Source organism: Cucurbita pepo, chromosome 18 (assembly GCF_057944985.1).
Source record: "Cucurbita pepo subsp. pepo isolate OVF chromosome 18, ASM5794498v1, whole genome shotgun sequence".
In the NCBI taxonomy this organism is placed as follows: domain Eukaryota; kingdom Viridiplantae; phylum Streptophyta; class Magnoliopsida; order Cucurbitales; family Cucurbitaceae; genus Cucurbita; species Cucurbita pepo.
Window position 1 is genome coordinate 11,081,596 of NC_141815.1, and position 19,210 is coordinate 11,100,805.

Sequence of the window (19,210 nt, forward strand, 5' to 3'; positions counted from 1 at the left end):
ATCCTTAGTCAACCCTTAGCTTGAAACCTTAATGGTGGCTATCCTTGAAGATGTCAGCCCTATTGGTTTATTATTTTATTGAAATAATTGCTAATTATTCACATAATATCACTAATTATTTTTTCCAATATTAATTATATGAGTTACGTCCCAATTTTATAAATATGATAATCAATTTTTTTTAATTTTTTTAAAAAAGAGTCATATTTTTCTTTATTGAAGTTTATTTAAACAAATTAAAGTAAATATTGAATTGCAATTGATCCAATAATTGATCAAACTAATCTTTTAAAAGGAAGATTATATCCATTAAAATCAAAGTCTTCCCTAATATTATAGTCCATTTGAAATTTTCAAACTCTAAAATGGTTTTAAAATACTTTTGATTATAAAATAATCAAACCATTTAGTTATTTAATTTTATCCATAAAAATTTAAGTTTTGTAATTTCAAATTTATAATAATTTAATTTATATACTTTTAAATTTATAACAATTTAATTTTTATAGTGTATAAAAATTCATCCTAATTAATAACTATTTCAAATTTATAATAATTTAGTCCCGACAGTACAGCCGTCTTTTTGTGCTTTTTTAATAGGTAAAAATAATAATGGGTAAAAATAAAGGAAACACGCGCTTTCACGCGCGACAAGTTAGCACGTGCCACTCCCCTAAAAGACACCGAACCAGTTCTAAATAACAACGTGGTCCTGGGGCCCACTGCCGTTCAGAGTTCACAGTTGAGACACCCATTCTTTCCCCCTTACCGATTGCTCACGCGAATCTAGCGGGTGTGGTGCCCAATCTCTTTCTCTGGTCGGCGCGTGAGGTGGAAGCCGGGCTTGTCCAAGTAGGACATCTCTTTCAAGCGAGCTCGTTCCACGTTGCTTCATGGACCCACCTACAACCGACGAGATTCTGACATCTGGACATCACTTTCATCACACGGCTTAGAAGCTTTGGAGACGGTGAGAATAAAAACGACCGTTGCGGTTGTGGCACTGTCATAGTTCAGGCTCCGTCAAGACGTCGCAACCGACAGTGTAACGGCAGTTGAACGGCGAAAATTCCCTGAAAATAAAGCCAGCTGTCAGTCCACGCAATCAAAATAGATTTTATCGCGAATATATCGTCCGTCAATGGTTCTCTTTTTACATTAATTCCATAAATTATTTTTAGAATATTAGATTTCATAATTAAAAGTTTGCTTTATTTTGTTTGACATGTTTTGGTTTTCTTTTATTTCTCACTTCTTTTTAAATATATTTTTCATTTATGCTCAATTTGTAATGTAATTTCTATTCTTTTTATTTTTTTCCATATTTTCTGAATTTAATTCTGTGACCGAATTTATATAATTAAAATTGAAAGACATACATGATATCATTTACATATATTATCACATGACGACTAACATGTTAATTTCTATTACCTTGTGAATTGTATCACATAAACATTTTAATTTTTATTGGTTGGAGTTAGTTGGTAACCCAATAATAATTTGAATTGACATTTTATTGGTTGGAGTTTAATATATTTATGTTTATACATATAGATATATAGTAGTAAATAAATATATTAAATTATATTTATTTTATGAAATATTATTAAATTTACTACTATTTTTTTCATTTTGAAATATATATTATATTAAAAATTATATTTGAAAGGAATATATATATAATACGGGAAAAAAAAATTCAAGATGTGAATCTGTGTGTTGGACCTCTCTACTTCGTTCTTTCTAAAACTTATCTTCTAGTAAAACATTAGTATGTTTTCTATGAGTCAAAGATTTAGACCAGACACCTTTGTAATAAATTTTAAATTTTTTTTTCTTTAATTCAAAATGAGTGAATGAAAATTCGAATTTCGATCTCTTTGACCAAAAGAATATGTCGTTGAATTATGCTTAAATTGAGAGTATCATCACCTCACTTCACGACGTTAAAGTCAACGCTACATCTAATAGTTTCGTCTCATAAATTTAGCAATGGTTTATTGTTTTTTCTTACATCTAAAATTAGAAAAGTTGAGATGATAGGAATATATTTATTTTTGGTCCATTAATTCTAAATATAATTTTTATTGTTTTTAGAGAAAGGAAAAAGTCCAATACTTTGCATGAGTTATTTAAAAAGAAACCATATTTATTAGGATGAAAAATTAATTAATTCTGGAAGATGAATATTAGCAAAATTAGTATTATTTTCTTTTTAAAAGAAAAAAAAAAAGCATAAAACTTAAATTGGAAGGAAAGTAACAATTTTTTTTTTTTTTTTTTTTTTTTTTTTGTTAATGAGTAAAATAAGACGAGGCAATTAATTATATTTCTAAAATTCAGAGCAAACAAATAACAAAAGGTAGTATTTGGAATTTCCAAATATATTTTTATGTAAAATAATATATATATATATATATATATATAGTTTTAACTGAAGTACCGGCGGAAAATTAGTAAAATATCGCCATATATTGTCGGCGAATCGTCAGCAGATTAAATGCACGCAAATCTAAGGAGGAGTACAATCACCCCCACATAGCATACGGATCTTGATATCCCGCCGTAGGAGCCTGCCACGTGGAAATATGACCCGTTTGATTTACGACACGTCATGAAGAGAGTGGGTCCAGTTTTCTTGATGTTTAGCTGGCCTACATTTATTGGTGTGTTTATTTAACCATGGGTGAGCACGGAGCCCCAAACCAAACTCCCTCACAGTCACTCGCGGGTTAACTTCCTGAGGTGTACGGCTTCTGACTTTCTCTCTCTACTCTCTCTCTCTCTCTCTCTCTCTCTCTCTCTCTCTCTCTCTCTCTCTCTCTCCTCCGTGTGTTTGTTTGGGAATGCGAATACTCTCGGCCACGATCCTTTTGCTTATCGAAGTCATTATCTTTCTCTCTCTTCCTCTCTTTTTCTCTCTTTTTATATCGGTCTATTTTTTTGCGGTTGTGCTGTCGAACCTTGCCGGCGGAGAGTGGTGGAGCTCAGTGGGGGGTCGGCATTTTTGTCGGCGGACCAACCAATTCCATTTCGGGATTTGAATTTCGCTTCCCAATTGGGACGATCCCATTCAGAGGCTTTAATTGATCTGGGAAATGCAGTAGGAGTTGGGTGAGTTTAGATGCGGCGGAGTCTTGGGAGACTGACAATTTCAGCGCGGTTTTTATGGTAATGTGTGAAGAGTTTTGAAATTTGGGTTTGTTTTGAGTGGTGGGTTTTTGTTCTAGATGCCCTTAGATTGAGACTCTGGTTGGCATTGGCGGTGGATCTCGTCGGATTAGGAGGGGAAATTGTAATTGTTGTAAGATGCAGCGGGGGAGATCGTGATGTGCAGGGTAGAGAGGAAGAAGTGGTCATTGAAGAGCTCTATGGTGATGGGATTGAAAGCATTGGGAGAGAGCAAAGTGGAGAAGCTTAAGAGTTCAATGGTGTCGCCGAGATCGAAGATGAAGCTATGGATGATCCGTGCAATGACTTCTATATTGATTTGGACGTGCATCGTGCAGTTGACCGCGCTGGGGGAGACGTGGGGGCCGAGGGTTTTGAAGGGTTGGCCATCTTGTTTCTCTCAGGAATCTGCATCAGTGGATGCGTTTGGTATCATCCCTAATAAGCCTCTTCCACTTCCCCCCAAAATAGTTCTTCCTCCTAAGAGTAAGTTCTTGTTCTACATGATTTTGGTGGTTTCATAAGCCGTCTGTCTTTCAATTCTGATTCTGTTCTTGTTTGTGTAGGGGTGTATAAGAACAATGGTTACCTGATGGTCTCCTGCAATGGCGGGCTCAATCAAATGAGAGCTGCAGTGAGTGGGCATCTTCTTTACTCTTGTGAATTGTGATATCCATCCAACATATTGAGTGCTTACTCTGTTAAATGCTTCACAGATTTGTGACATGGTAACAATTGCAAGATATTTGAATGTGACCCTTATAGTACCTGAGCTAGATAAAACCTCCTTTTGGGCTGACCCCAGGTTTGTTTTTGTTCATCCATTCATTCATTCATTCATCTTCTCAATGGATTCATATCTAGTTTTGAACAAGCTTTGTTTGGCGATGATGTTGCAGTGAATTCCAGGACATATTTGATGTACAACACTTCATTACATCACTCAGAGATGAAGTCCGCATATTGAAGGAGTTGCCTCCCAGACTCAAGAAGAGAGTGGAACAGGGAAGGATTTATTCCATGCCACCAATTAGTTGGTCTGATATTTCTTACTACCATAATCAGGTCAGTTTTCAGCTTTAAACTGCACAATCTGTGTATCTCTTGATTTTGATAGAACCTTGTCTGTGTCTTCATTATAGGTTCTTCCTCTTATTCAAAAGTATAAGGTTGTGCATCTAAATAGAACCGATGCTCGACTCGCCAACAATGGTCAACCTATGGAGATTCAAAAACTGCGGTGCCGGGTAAACTTCAGCGCGTTGAGGTTCACTTCCCAGATTGAGGAATTGGGAAGAAAAGTTATAAAGCTGCTAAGACAGAATGGGCCTTTTCTAGTTCTTCATCTCAGATATGAAATGGATATGTTAGCATTTTCTGGTTGCACCCAAGGCTGCAATGATGAAGAGGTTGAAGAGTTGACAAGAATGAGGTTAGTCCGTTCTTCTACCGAATGGTGTGGTACTGGTAGATATGCTATGAGTGTGAACTTATTCTGATCATTGTTGTGTTGGTAGATATGCTTATCCCTGGTGGAAAGAAAAGATTATAAACTCTGAGTTGAAAAGGAAAGATGGGTTATGTCCATTAACACCTGAAGAAACTGCACTGACACTGAGAGCACTGGATATTGATCCAAATATCCAGATTTATATTGCTGCTGGAGAAATATATGGTGGGAACAGGAGAATGGCTGCTCTTGCTAAGGCCTTTCCAAAAGTGGTTAGTGTAAATCTCTTAGCTCGGGTCGGTATTTGATCATGTCCTGAAGCCATTTGGATTGTTGAAACAGGTTAGAAAGGAGACATTGTTGGAACCTTCAGAACTTGGGTTCTTCCAGAATCATTCATCTCAGATGGCAGCTTTAGATTATCTAGTTTCGTTGGAAAGTGATATATTTGTTCCTACGTTCGACGGAAACATGGCGAAAGTTGTCGAAGGTCATCGCAGGTGGTATACAGTTTGTGGCATCTTGCTTAAACATTCAAGCTCAGTTACACAATTGTTCATCTGAGAACTGACTGTTTGTTTATGTTTTTGTAGATTTCTGGGGTTTAAGAAGACAATCTTATTGGACAGAAGGCTGCTTGTAGATCTGATAGATCAATACAACAGAAAACAGCTGAAGTGGGGTGAATTCTCATCTGCAGTGAAAGAAGCTCATGCAGGTCGGTGGGGGGGCCCTACAAAGAGAATGGTGATTCCAGAGAGGCCTAAAGAAGAAGATTATTTCTATTCTAACCCAGAAGAGTGTCTGCAGTTGACAGAGGAGGAAGGATTGAGTAGCAGAAGTGCATGATTGACATAAATATATCTCTAGATTTTATTACGGAAGAGATATTTAAATAGAGTTTCCCCGCATGCATTCTGGGAACACTATGAGAGGTCAATTTCAAAAGAATCCAACAGAATCTGTGGAGGACATGTTTTAATGTTATGCCATAATATGCAATACCTGTATAGAACAACAAGAACAAGAACAAGAACAAGAAGAACAAGAACAAGAAGAACAAGAACAAGAGCAAGAGCAAGAAGAGAGCAGTTGAAGTTAGAAGATCCTACACAGAAGAAGAAGGCACAATTGATCAGCCATCTCCAATTTTTTTGTTTTTGTTTTTGTTTTTGTTTTTGTTTTTGTTTTTGTTTCTTTCTGATCAGCCATCAATCATGTGATTTGGATATGTTATGTTGTCATGATATACCATAAATAACACTTACATTTTCACAGTTGCTTTTCTTCCTTCCTGAATTGGCCATTTTGACAGAATAAATAATGGGTTTTCTTCTCTTGATCATCATGCACAGCAGCACCAGAGTGTTATTTCTTTATAGAACTAAGTGTTTTAGTTGGGAATGAAAAATGAGTTATTAAATGCTAGGAGTTGGTAAACGGGGCCTATTTCCTTGAGTTACCAAGTATTATATCCTATCGGTAGTTCTTGAGGATGCTTGATTCTCAGAAAGTGACAGGAGAGTAGTGGCTTGAGGAGATGAGGTCTTATTGGTTTATAAAAATGGATGCTTCTTTATTGGTTGGTTTTTGTCTCCTAATTAGTTGCCTTTGAAGAGTAGGCTTGGAATTTAGGGAAGTGGAACAAAACTTTATCCAAACCACAAAAAGAACCCATGGATTCTTGTTCAGCTTCTTGGGTTGGTAGAAGTAAAACACAGCATTAGAGTCATGGACAAGAAACCTGCCTTCATAATTAAACCAAGCACTAATTTGGAATATATTCCTTCAATTATTGTTAATTTTTTTTTTGTCACTTTTTCACTTGTGTTCCTTGTTGACTATGCCACATCAACTTTTCATTCCTTTTAAACGCCAGTTGTTGTTCAAGAGGCAATATATCTTCAATGGTTAAAGTCATTGCATATATCTTCAATGGTCACTTTCTTTATAGGTTGAAAGAAACAAATTTGAAGGAGAAGGCTTTCCATAAAAATGCAATTATAATTTACATAGAAAAAGAAAAAGCGGCTTCTCAATGTTATGGTGGAAGCCTTAATTATGACAATAGAAAGAAGAATTTTGGATAATGTTACATACCATTGTGTAGGGTAGGTATCCCTAGAAAAATGAATTAAGCTGGACATAAATTTTGGATAATTGTGTGGTTTTGAGACCAGTGGCAGACGCATGGGAACCCCCAAAAAAGGAAAGAGTCGCCCCTAAAAAATGAACAAATTATGAACGATCACGAAAAGACTGGAATTCTCACACTAGCTTTCCGCAGTCTTGAGCTTCTTTGTGGCTCTCTCAGAATCCTCTGTCGCTGAAGCTCTAGAGTGCGTGGTTGCCATATCGTTTATGGGAATATCGACATCCTATAAATAATGAAAACAGTGTAGCAGAGTCATATAACATGAATATTGTTTTCTAGGCATGAGATCATATGGTAAAAAGTAGAAATAAGATCAAGATAGCATCAGATTACCTTATCAATAGATGTTGGAGATACGGCTCTCCTAGTTGCCCGCTTACCGAGTTCTATTTGCACAGAGATCCTGGCCTGCGATAGATCCACTCCAGAACTCTGTAACGCGTGGGTGAGAGTATTTAATAACCTGCAAGCCCAAATCAAAATGTAGTTGATTATTCGTTCGGTAGTCAAACTGCTGCTTATACAATAAGAATTCCCACCAATATGGTAGATGCTCGGTAACAACCTCTCCACATAAACAAATTTGAAGGCTTATGATTCATATTGAACAAGAACATTAGAGAAATAGTAGATTAAAGAGACTAACGACAGAGATAAGAAGGTCAAATGGCCAAGCTGATAGAAATAACAAAAGCTCACCCTTGAGAATATACACTTGAGATGTTAATGGTGCCCCCTTCAATGGTCAAATCTTGTTCTTTCTGCATTTCACTTGCAACAGCAACATCGCTATTGTGGCATCTGGCCTCACATGACCGGATTTGGGGACGTAATGAGGGATGATCCGTTTCAGATGCAAATTGCTTTGGGTGTTGAGGCACTACACTTCCATCCCGTGTAGATGCATAGAGTTTTGGCGGCACTATCGTGGGAAACGGCAATGCATTACTTGTTCTTCCAGAATGGCGATCGACTGCTTTCAAGGTAGAAGCAGAACCGGTGTCAGAATCTACCACATTATGTGAACTCCCAGGAACAATTGGAGATAACGGAGTATTTTTCTCAACGAACTTTGCTGCTAAAACTAGTGCAGGAACAGAACCACTACTCATCCCTCGAGATTGATCGTTATAAACATCTGCACTCCGTTGGTTGTTTCTCTGTGCAGCCAAAAGGTTAAATGTAGAAATAAAATTTAGTTGCATAAGGACAATCAATTTACTAAATTGATTAAGACCTTGAGTACAAGCCACATGCAAATTCCTTCATAGACAAATTGCATATATAAAACATGCCGATCCATAAGCTAAAAACTAGAGTAGGCAATCTTTCAAATTACAAATTGAAAGAAAAAAAAAGAAGAAGCTAGAAGCATGCAATTACCAAGGGCACCAGTTTTGCCATTTCACGATTCCATTCTTGGTATGAACCTTCGTACTTTTGGACCTTTTCTTGTAAGAACTGAATGTAGTCGACTACCTGAAAAAAAGATTTGCAAAGTCAATAAAATGAAACATGGAAAAAGTAAAGGGAATTAACAAGAAGCGTACCTCTAATAAGAAAGATGCCTTGTCCCTCTTTTGGTCACTATGAGGAATGAGGCCTCTAAGCATTTGAAATCTGTATAATAGGCAGTAAAGATGTTATACAAGAAGTAGTTGGCACCAACCTACAAGAGGAATGCTACCTCTCTTTAATATAGGAGAGAGAAAAGTTCATTGGACAAATAAACTTTACAAAGCTAGAGGAGCTACGTAAAGACTTTTATACTTATGCCTACTAGCATCTGCTTAGGTATAATTATTACAGAAACTACTGCGAAGAACACTTCAAGAGGGGTGCAGAAAAAAACACTGCATAACATTGTTCATTTCTCGTTCCAATAGAGATTAATCCATAAAGGTATCCCGCCAGAGCTTAAAAAAAACAGCTAAGCTGACACACGAAATCAACTACTTCGCCCCTGATATAGTCGACAAAGGGGTGTGAATTGTGTAAATTCTATCAAACTATGATTTGGCCATAAGTAATGAAGCTCAAGTTGTAGTCATAAATTGAAATCATGGTTTAAAATACTAGTAAATTGCTGTAACGTTCCAAGAATTACAATCCTAATATGAACGTTACAGCAATTTACACTACAGGTTCTGCAAGCTGCCGTCATATTATCGAGTATATAAGCAAATCAGATCAGAAAAAAGGTAATCATCGAAGACGTTCCGTTTGACAGCAATAATTCACTGACCGACTGACAAACGAACAAACTGTAAGTTGAATAATAGAAGAAACGCTTGCCTGTCGTTTATCTTGCTTCTTCTTCGCTGTTCAGTAGCAGAGTGCTTTGATCTAGGAGTGTTCGCCTTTTGATCAGAGCTGTTCCCATCAACTTTAATCCTCAATCCTCCTGCAGAAACATTTCGAAACGTTTTGTAACGAGGAGATGCATTTAATACAGTAAAAAGTAGAAATTTGGAAGAATTGTTGTCTGGTATTAGCATAATACCTTTATTGGCGGTAGAGGTCTCTTTCTTGATGACAAAGTCACCATCATCGTCAAGTTCCTCGTCCTGAGAGGTACTCTTGGCCGACTTGAGCATCTCCATGAAGGTTGGGTTCTTCGTTCCTGTCGGCCTATTAAGATTTCCTTGGAATCAGTTCCAGTTCGAATTTCAGAATGGAACTGAAAAGAAGAAAGAGAGAGAGAGAGAGAGAGAGATAAAAACTGACTGAGAGGATGAGAGACAACTGAAAGCGTTGTGATGGTTGTTGGAAGAGGATTGCGACGGCCGCTCCACGGACGCCGTCCATTGGCTCGCGCTCGCCCGAGGTTCTGTCCGCAACCCACAATTGACAGAAAATAATAAAAATAGCGAAGAGAACAGAAACTACTGATTTGCTGTATGGGCTAAATACCTTATAGCCCAGCCCATACTCTAAGCCCGATTCTTTATTTCTCTATTTTCCTTCATTTTTTTCTGCCCCAAAGTAATAAATAAATAAATTTCCCTTCTTTTTTTTTTTTTTTTTTAAATTTATTTATAATTTTTAAAATTCCAATATATACACCTATAAGCTCTAACGTCAAGAGAAATTAAAATATTTTTATAATATTTTTAAGGTTAAATTGTATTGGAAATACAAAATATTATAAAAATAAAAAATAGTAATTATTATCAGTAATGGAAATACAAAGGAGTCTCATATTTCACATTCCAAAATGATATTTTATTTTATTTTTCCTTTTAAGCCAATTTTAACACCATTAAAAAAAAAAAAAAAAAATTAAACAGATCTGATTATGTACCATTCAATTTTCAACTATTTATTATTCTAAAACTTGAAATAATAATAGAATGATATTAGTGTTTGCATGCAATAATGCAAAATGAGAAGGTTTTGTTAGTTCATACCATGGGGTCTATCTCCCACAATATTCTCCTTCCCTGTCTTTCCCTTTCTTGATGCACATTCTTCCCAAAGAGTGAATCCACTTCCGCCCGCCGCGAAAGAACTTCCGTTGGAGTTTTCATCATTTCTCTCGGCGCTGCTACTCGATCGAGCACCAGTGAAAACTGACCCTTCCGGCTTTGGCAGAACCCTCTGATCTAAATACGAAACGTGACTTATACTGTAAGTCCCGATTCCTCCGGGAAGAACATGCTCGACGGAAGGAGGCGGTGCTGGTGGCGGTGGCGTCTCCACATCCGCCTCTTCCTTGGTACTGCCCTTCCTTATGCGCTCTTGTGGTTGCAGGAAATCGTGTGTTTTAAGATAACCACCTGTTGGATCCGAAATTAAATTGTTAAACCAAAACCATCCTAATTTATTGCAAAAATCATTCTGTTTCTACTACTCATTATTAAACTAATTTTTCACCCCAAAAAGAAAAAAGTATCTAGGATTTTGAATCACACTCTTCCAACCTTCAAATGAATTATCAAGTCGAGATGATAGGTAGATAATGGAGATTTAAAAAAGGAAAAAGAAGAAAGGAAAGAAAACCAATTTTTAGCTGTAGTGTGAAGAAATGGGAAAAAAAAATAAAAGAGGAAGAAATCGGGTCATGTGAGATGTCAAATCAAGGGCCAGAGGGGTCCCCGGAGTGACGCCGCTACTCCCAATCAGAAATTGGGTGGTAGCTGCTAAGCACTGAGGCAACGCTTTTATACGGTTAGCCCAGCCAGCCCTGCCTGCCTGAGACTACGCTTTTATAAATGTTTGATGGCCCCAGATTCATGATTCAATGCGTATCACGTGCATATACGTTTCTCGATTTCCTTCCCTTTTCCCTTCCTCTTAAATATAAGCCCCAGGCCTTAATTCAATATAAAAAAAATATTTCAAATCAAAATTGAAAAAGAAATTAATGAATACCTTGTTGAGATGGTCTTGGATCTAGCTGTGGACTTGAATGGGTGTACAGTGAGAGGAAGTCATGTGTTGATTTGCTTCCTGTTCAAGCACGTTCAAGATTATATTCTGTTAAACCAATTTCTGTTTCGGGATTCTAAATTTTTGTGGTTATTTTATTGTTGAAACGTGAAAGTTGAATCGATTTTCTAGTTGAAAACAAACAGAACTGGTAATTACAGAGACAATTGAAATGGAAAATAAGCAATCCGAGTTAAATTTAGATTTGTGAGGAAGAGGAAGTACCTTCGGCTCCAAACGGACGGGGTTGAGGAAGTTCCATCGGAATTTTTGCCAATTTTGGAGTTGAACTTCCACAACAGGAAGATGAATTCTCACGGAATTTTGATTTGTATCGCTTCGGAAATGGAACTGCTCCAGGAAATTCAGAGCTCGATTGTTGGATTCCGGAGCGAAAAAGAGAGTGGAATTTCTTGAATTAATTCTTAGATCCACACCAGGCATGGAAATCAGCCAAAATAACAATTATCTGGAGCAACTCTCCGGCTGCTGAAGATCTCCAAGACGAAACGAACTCAGTCTCTTCACGACAAACCTAGGTTTTCTTATACTCGCATTCGGTACTTGCTTTTCGCGCGATTCCTGAATTCTGATTGTTTCTTGAAGAAAATCACTTCCGATCATCAAATTATGGAGAAAACAATTCTTCACCTCAACAAAATTCAGAAGATCTATAATCCAAGATACACGCAAGAAGTCATTCCACTACGAACAGCAAACGCGAGAATTCAAATCAAAACAAAATTGAAATTCAGAAGGTTTTACCAGTTCGAAGAGTGCTTGAGCAAAACGATAATGGAGTTTAATTCTGCAACCTTATCCTCAGAATTGGCCGGATTAAATCAAAAACTCGAAAACTCCAAAGATTGTTATAAAAATGACAAAAGAACAGGTTTCGATCTGAATTCTTTTGTCTCTGTAATCCAATGTTTGTAAGAGAACAACAAACAGCGCGGCGGAAGACGAGGCTTGAGGTCGGAAGAAACTCCCTCTTTTCTCCCTACAGTGACAGTCAGATCCTTTTATACACACGGCGCTTGTCCCTCCTTCCGAATTGAAGGTACTTGTTTTCCATTTGTTCCACGACGCCGTTTGACAGACGACGTTCCGGCGGGGCTGACGGCGTTACTCACAACACTCCACGAATTCCCCATCCCGTTTCCTTCTGTGTCTGGTAACGCTTCACGGAGGCCAATCAATTTCACATTTTAATACAAAAAAATAAAAATAAAAATAAATAGTGTATTTATTTTTTTAGGGAACACGCAATTGAAAATAAATAAATTCTAATTTCCACGCTTGAAATTCATACCATTTAATAAATAAAATACACATCATATATTAAAAAAATAATCATGCCACGAATCCCAATGTGAACTGAATTAATTTATAAATTATTATAGTAAAATAATTTAAAAAGAGTTATAAATGAAGCCGGTTAATGTAATTAGATTTAGTTGGAAAATGATTGACAATGTTTCTGCACATAAAGCAACAGGTAACAGCTTGGCGTGACAATGTATTTAGCAACATATATTTTTTTAAAAAGAATATAATATAAGGTTCACATCCTTTTGCTATTAATATAATATCGCTAATAAAACTGGAAGAACATGGAGGTCACATAAACAAGCAGTATACACATATATATATATTATATCATATGCTTATTGCTTCATTAATTTAAATTAAATTCACGCAACCGAATCTTGGAGCTGATCTGACCTGCCGCCAGAATTATCCATTTACCTTTTTTTTTTTTTTTTTTAATGTAAGTGTTGACGGTTAAAAAAGAGTAGTAATTTTTACGGAATTAAAAAAAGGTAAATGGGGTAAAAAAAATGGGGAGGAGCGGTGAGTGAGTGGGGCAAAGTAGGTGAAGTTGACCTGCAACTCACGTGCAAAAAGAACTGCGGAAAACGACGACGTTCGTAAAAAGGAAACTGCGGATTAGCACAGCCGACCAAACCCCTGCAACTCTCTGCTCATGTCCCTCTCACCCAAAAAGAAAAAAATAATTAAAAAAAAAAACAAAATAAAATTTAATTTTAATATTTTTAATTATATATATTTAAAAAAAAAAAAAAAAAGGTGAATTGAGAGTTCCAAGGGTAGGTAGGGTGAGAGCTACATGTACGTATGGTTCCTAAAGTAACAAAAGATTCTGGTACAAAGAAACAACTATTTCATTAATTTAAATTAAAAAAATAATTTAGTTAATTGAAAGTATATTAATGAAAAGTAGAGAAATTAAAATTGGAATATTAATAAAACAATATTATGAGTGTACGCAAAGAACGGGGAAAGGTATTATGGGGAAGCAGCAAAAGCGGCCGCGGAAATGGCGGGGAATTAATGAAGTGGATGAGGTGGCGGTAAATTAAATAAAAAAATAAAAAAAATAGTAATTTAAATTATTTATTATTATGGTAACAGAACAGAGTGTTTCCCCCGTAACATAAACATTCTCTGGAGAAGGAAATCCGTTTAGGGATCCGTTAACAAATCATAAGCGCGTGACTGTCGCATAATATCCAATCAAACTTTCCATTACTTTAATTTAATTACAGCCTAATACACAAATTAATTTTTTTGATGTCAATGCACGCGTGGCAGCTTCTCCGTTTCATCCGGAAGGTATCACGTGATTAAAAAAATGTTTTTGCCCATCACATCCTCTCTCCCTCCCCTCCATCACGTGGCCAACTCAACACACTACGTTGGCAGTACCCACTTTATTTTCTTTTAAGCGATGCTTTTTTTTTTTTTTCTTGCCCCTCAAAAATTAAAAATTAAATTTGCGGATTGTTCATTGTATGGTAGACTAAGGCGGCTTTCTTTTTAAAATTTGAATTTGAGCTATTATTTTATATTAAAGTTTATGAAATAATAATAATAATAAAAAAGAGGATGGATTATTAAAATTAATATTGTCCTAACCCAGTAACGTATGAGAGAGTTTAAAGTATATGCCAAAAAAAATAAATAATAAAAATATAATGGGGAGGATTTTAGAGGGAGAAGGAAGGGCATGTGAGGGAGATGGAAATTGTGAGAGGGGACCATTTAGTTCCTGAGTTTGTATAGGGCCCAAAGAATAGGATGACGGATAGGGGTATTAAGTGATGTCGTTTTAATTGAATGGTCACTGCACGTGATTTTCCCCAACCCTCTCACGTGCGCCCATCCTCTGCCCTTCATCTCTCCGCCTCCTCGCGTGCGGTGGGGACCCTAATAAACCAAACTCTATTCCCCGCCTTTATCCATCCACTTTTCACGCCGTCTCTCCCCCGTTTTAACGGATTCCGTTACGTTTGCGTTTGGTCACCCCAGTCCGTGTAAATTCAACAAGTTTATTAAATTATTGGAAAATGCGTTGATGCCAATCATAGGTTGTCTTGTTTCTTTTTTTTTTTGAATTTCAATAATATAAATAATTAATGTTGATTTTTTAACCAACAAAGTTGTATCTTAAAATTTTTAGAAAAACATGAAATAGTTAATTTCATTATAAAAATATGTGATTATATTTACTAAATTTAGGGTATATTTAAAGCAAAGGAAATAATTTAATAACGGAAAATAATTTTGGTTAATTTGTAAGAGTTGAAATTATAAAATAATAATAAAATTATTGTTTTGAAATTGGAAGGTAAGTCATACAAAAATTTAGTTTTTTTTAAAAAAAAAAAGAAAAAAAGAAAAAAAGAAAAAAAGAAAAAAAAAAAGTAAAAGGCCGGAAATAGAAAGTGGTGGTTTAGATGGTAGGAAGATGAAATTAGAATTGATGGATCAAAAAAAGGAAAAAGAAAAAGGGAGAAGGGAAGGCAGGGAAATAATAGTACGGGGGGAGGCACGTGCCGGGCATGCGAGGGGCGGTGGGATATCTGAATCTCTCCATCTCTACATCTCTCTTTCTCGTGACGGCGTCACGTGGAGAGAAATCTGCCAGGTAGGACCCACAAATTTCCGGGCCCGGTCCCACCAAAAAGGCGGAGAGGAGAGGGTGGACAAAGTAATTTTCTATTTTACTTAATTAAGATAATAAATAAATAAATTTAGGAAAAAAAAAATAAAGAAATAAAAGAAAGAAAGGGTAGTGGGGAGGCTGGGAGCATGTGCTCGCTTTTCCATACTGACCTGTCGTGTATGGGTCATTTTCGAGATCTCTCACAGGGTTTTCTGATGACGTGTTCCCACTCACGTGCTTTGCCACGTGATCCTTTCTCATTCTTCCTCCTCCTCCTCTTCTTTCTTTTTTCTGTTGGCTCGCTGGACCTCACATTCTTCTCTTCTCCCTGCATGCCCATCTGTTCCTTTACTTTCCTTACAGCCTAAATTACAAATTAAATACAAAATATAAATAAATTTCCTTTCAATTTATCTATTTTTCCAAAATTACTATATTATTTTTTACTCTTTTTTTTTTTTTTTTAATATTTCAAATACTAGAAACTGTTTAGAATTTTTACACAACACAAATTTTAAAATTTAGAAATTTAGTAGACAAAAACATGAAATTTTAATGACCATATACTCGGCAGTTATTATAATACTCGGCCCAAACAAATCGTATTGGGCCATCGGCAAAGTAGGCCCATTTTGAGATGGGCCGGTTGCTCCAAACCCAATATCTCAGCTGGTTCTCACAAAGTCTGAAATATGTTCCCATTTCCCGCCGAAGGAGAGAAAAAAAAAAAAAAAAAAAAAAAAAATGAAGAAGATGAAGAGATTAGAGGTAGAAAATTATCACCAAAAAGCTGCCACTTCCATTGTTCGCTGCTCCGGTGAAACGAGAAGAAAAGCTATTCTCCATGCTCCTTTCTGCCATTTGCGATTAGTGACGAAGATCCTCTCTCTGCGTGGCTCGATTTTTTGGTTTGCCAGAGCACGATTGTCCAGAGTGGTTCGATCTAGAAGACGGCGTTTTAGAATGCAACAGAATCGAGGCGATCCATTCCGATCAAACCGGTGCGCCATCACCGCTTCCGTCGAGGTTCTGAGTGAAGAAGAAGAAGAAGAAGACGGCAATAGAAATGGATTTTGTTGTGTCTGTATGGATGGGATAAGCGAGGGAATAGAAAGCGGAGGAAGAAGCGAGGGAATTGGCGTGTCGCCATCGGTTTCACGCTACAGGCATTACGCTACGAAATTTAATTATGAGCGCACCAACAAACTGATTTAACTTTATATATAATTTACAAAATTGAACACCTAAATGGTAAACGGAAAAGGAAAATTTTATTAAAAAAGGAAATAATAATAATGCCTCCCGAAAACGGATTGCTCAATCAGAACGCATGAACACATTCATGAACTCTTCCTTTTCTTCTAGTAAAGCAATACAACATTTAGGGAAGAACAGTTAAGAATTAGGACTTTTCTTTTGAATTCTTAATCACTATATCAAAATTTAAATTTAAATTTGAATCTCGTCTGAATCAAAAACACTACTATTTACTTTTTAACATATTTAAAGATTTTGGCTCGCCATCTATTCTATAGTTTTTCTTAATGTTGAAGGTTCAAATCTTTATACTTCATGATCAACGTAAGAAATGAAAATAATTTAAATGTGAATATTTGTCAATAGTTAAAAAGAGTTTAAAATAATTAAAATGCGTTACCAAGAATCATCTATACTGAGCTTCATCTTCTTCATTCCCCAAGTATATCATCCACTCTTCTTCACAGCATTCTTCCCATTAGAGATGGTACCGTGGATTTCCATGGTGGATGTTGAACAGCTGCTTCTGTGATCTTCAAAACCCTGCAAAGGGTCTGCAAATGAGCGTGTACAAGGCCACCTGTAACACAGATTCATACAAAATTCACCTCATGATCATCACAATTACAAGAACGAGGATAAATGAATAGCCGATTCTCGACTATACCTGCTCGACTTTATAATCTCGTCGTCAATGGTTGTGTTCTCTTCATAGATGTTTCCTGCAAAAATGGTGGATGTTTCCATATGCAGGAATGGGGGCATCAATAAATATAATAAAGAGATATACCAATTATACCTACCTCCATAGAGGTTTTTCTTTGAAAAGTATTTGGCCATTAGGCGTTGAGCGTAGTCAGCTTCATACTTCTTGTACTTCTCAATGGAATTGAAGTTATCAAAATCTCTGGAAACAATAAAGAACATAGCACGACATTGAACCACTATCATTATCAAGGAGAACAAATCCTTGTTAATTTAGATATTGTAGTCAAAGGGTCCAAAGGAGACTATTGCATATTGGCATGCGTTCAATATACGAATAATTGGAAGTAAGCGAAGTGTAGCGCTTAAACAAGCTAATACACAGATAATTGCCTCTGCAGGCGAAGCCCAGGTAGGTCAAGTCTCCCCAGAGTTAGAGAGAGTGGAGGCCATGAGTTGCCCCCAATGCCTCCGGTTATCGGGAAAAAAAAAACGAAACATGCACCACTCAAATGTCTCCTCATATTTCACTAAATCAAGAACTCTATAATTGTAACAGCCCGAGCCACCGCTAGCAAATATTGTCCTTCTAGGGAGAGATTTCCACACCCTTATAAGAAATGTTTCGTTCCCCTCTCCAACCGACGTGGGATCTCACAATCCACCCTCCTTGGAGGCCCAGCGTCCTTTGGCTCGGATACCATTTGTAACAGCCCAAACCCCCGCTAGCAACAATGTCCTCCTTGGACTTTTCCTTCTGGGCTTCCCCTCAAGGTTTTAAAATGTGTCTAGTAGGAAGAGGTTTCCACACCCTTATAAGGAATGTTTCGTTCCCCTCCCCGACTAATGTGGGATCTCACAAAAATCAATAACAAATGGTAATATAATAGGCGGTCTCTATATGAGAGCTAACAAAGATCAAAATAGTAAATTCAATCATGCAGCAGAGAAGAAGTAACTAAGTTTTCATGAAGGCGAGAACTGAAAAAAAGAAGAAGAAAACAAGATTAAACAACTTCCAGATGTTGTTCTTGTTCATAACTTAACTGCGGAGGTTTAGAAAGATAACTGCCATGATTTCTGTTCAGTCAGAGTATTAACAAACTAAAGAGCAAGAACTGACTGTTATGAGTTCAAACCTTCACATTGCATGGATGAACAAAGGAAATTCCCAATCAGAGCAAATATGACAATGATGTCTCTCTCACAAACTTGAATATCTAAGGTTCCATTTGTAGTAGTTTTATATACTTATGCTTGAGGAAAACTGAGTCTTCCCAATTTTATCTTTCATTGATGAACAAAAGTTCTGACTAAATCTAGAGATGATGCAAGCAACAAACTAGGGTTTTCTTTTTCCCTTCTAATACATCTCTTTTTTCATAAAATGGATCGGAAAGTTTTATGAAGGCAGATTACAGAGAACATGTGCAACTTATGGCAACCTAAAACTTCATGTTCAATTTGGATTCGCAGAGACAACAAGAGAACAGAAACGTGCGTTATTCATAAATTTCGCCAATAAAATATTCAAACAAATCGGAGGGAAAACCATCCAAAAGATCGCGAAGTGAAAGGAACTGCAGTTGAAACTGTTGAGATATTGAAACAGTACCGATTTCGACTTCAAAAGCAAAGGAAAACTTCAAATCAAACACAGAGAGGAAGAATAAGAAAGGGTCATACTCAAATTGATCCGATAAATCGGGTTTCTTCTCGTCCGCATCAAAAAGTCCGTCATTATTGGTTGCAGCATCGGCCTGCAAAGTCATTGAAAGCCAAAAGGAATCAGCAAAAGCAGCAGAAAAACAAGGAGAGGGAGAATAAAGAAGAAACAAACCAAGTGTTTGCGCGGGGAAGGTTGGGTAGCAGAATTCTGCGAATGAGACGCCGACGGAGGAGAGGCCGGAGCTGATGCAGACGACGGCATGCCGCTCTTCAAATCACTGTTCTATCTTCTAGATTTTCTGAACGGCGAACGAAACTTCACGTGGGAATGAGAATGGGAAACGAATTAATATAATAACAGTGCTACAAAATTGTTCTCTTCTCGCCAAACCTTATAAAG

At 36.7% G+C, this 19,210-nt stretch overlaps 3 protein-coding genes across 6 annotated transcripts; 1 reads left to right on the plus strand and 2 right to left on the minus strand.

Moving 5' to 3' along the window:
* The first annotated feature begins 2,708 nt into the window (after positions 1-2,708).
* On the plus strand, positions 2,709-5,904 carry LOC111780694 (rhamnogalacturonan I rhamnosyltransferase 1). Its single transcript, XM_023661167.2, has 8 exons — positions 2,709-3,660; positions 3,741-3,808; positions 3,891-3,979; positions 4,074-4,239; positions 4,317-4,606; positions 4,692-4,896; positions 4,967-5,124; positions 5,218-5,904. The coding sequence occupies exons 1-8, from the start codon at positions 3,333-3,335 to the stop codon at positions 5,471-5,473; spliced, it is 1,560 nt and encodes a 519-aa protein (XP_023516935.2). The 5' UTR covers positions 2,709-3,332; the 3' UTR covers positions 5,474-5,904.
* Positions 5,905-6,593: 689 nt separating this feature from the next.
* LOC111780693 (transcription factor BIM1) lies at positions 6,594-12,279 on the minus strand. Of its 3 annotated transcripts, none has more exons than XM_023661166.2 (12): positions 11,976-12,279; positions 11,436-11,799; positions 11,154-11,231; positions 10,190-10,558; positions 9,507-9,609; positions 9,283-9,410; positions 9,075-9,183; positions 8,330-8,399; positions 8,163-8,258; positions 7,479-7,939; positions 7,113-7,242; positions 6,594-7,002 (listed from the first exon to the last, which is right to left on the minus strand). In XM_023661166.2, exons 2-12 carry the CDS (start codon positions 11,470-11,472, stop codon positions 6,898-6,900), a joined length of 1,686 nt encoding a protein of 561 aa, XP_023516934.2. In that variant the 5' UTR covers positions 11,473-11,799; positions 11,976-12,279; the 3' UTR covers positions 6,594-6,897. The 3 variants fall into 3 exon arrangements, with proteins under 3 accessions (XP_023516934.2, XP_023516933.2, XP_023516932.2); XM_023661165.2 differs by having other exon boundaries at positions 11,436-11,809; XM_023661164.2 differs by having other exon boundaries at positions 11,436-11,881.
* Positions 12,280-16,749: 4,470 nt separating this feature from the next.
* LOC111780692 (uncharacterized) lies at positions 16,750-19,209 on the minus strand. 2 transcript variants are annotated; one of them, XM_087119528.1, is made up of 5 exons: positions 18,983-19,209; positions 18,829-18,902; positions 17,241-17,344; positions 17,105-17,159; positions 16,750-17,017 (listed from the first exon to the last, which is right to left on the minus strand). In XM_087119528.1, exons 1-5 carry the CDS (start codon positions 19,070-19,072, stop codon positions 16,885-16,887), a joined length of 456 nt encoding a protein of 151 aa, XP_086975654.1. In that variant the 5' UTR covers positions 19,073-19,209; the 3' UTR covers positions 16,750-16,884. The 2 variants fall into 2 exon arrangements, with proteins under 2 accessions (XP_086975654.1, XP_086975653.1); XM_087119527.1 differs by having other exon boundaries at positions 17,105-17,344.
* Between the last annotated feature and the right edge of the window lies 1 nt (position 19,210).

Bases quoted from the DNA above. Each gene is read 5' to 3' on its own strand.
- LOC111780694 (XM_023661167.2), top strand. From the start codon at position 3,333: ATGTGCAGGGTAGAGAGGAAGAAGTGGTCATTGAAGAGCTCTATGGTG. The intron at 4,240-4,316 runs GTCAGTTTTCAG...TCTTCATTATAG, and splicing joins TTTCTTACTACCATAATCAG to GTTCTTCCTCTTATTCAAAA. The intron at 4,897-4,966 runs GTTAGTGTAAAT...TTGTTGAAACAG, and splicing joins CTAAGGCCTTTCCAAAAGTG to GTTAGAAAGGAGACATTGTT.
- LOC111780693 (XM_023661166.2), bottom strand. From the start codon at position 11,472: ATGGAACTTCCTCAACCCCGTCCGTTTGGAGCCGAAG. The intron at 8,400-9,074 runs GCAAGCGTTTCT...CCTATTATACAG, and splicing joins AGAAGCAAGATAAACGACAG to ATTTCAAATGCTTAGAGGCC. The intron at 7,243-7,478 runs GTGAGCTTTTGT...TTGGGCTTGCAG, and splicing joins TCAAGTGTATATTCTCAAGG to GTTATTAAATACTCTCACCC.
- LOC111780692 (XM_087119527.1), bottom strand. From the start codon at position 19,072: ATGCCGTCGTCTGCATCAGCTCCGGCCTCTCCTCCGTCGGCGTCTCAT. The intron at 18,903-18,982 runs GTTTGTTTCTTC...ATGACTTTGCAG, and splicing joins CTTCCCCGCGCAAACACTTG to GCCGATGCTGCAACCAATAA. The intron at 17,345-18,828 runs GTATGACCCTTT...TATTGTTTCCAG, and splicing joins GATTTATCGGATCAATTTGA to AGATTTTGATAACTTCAATT.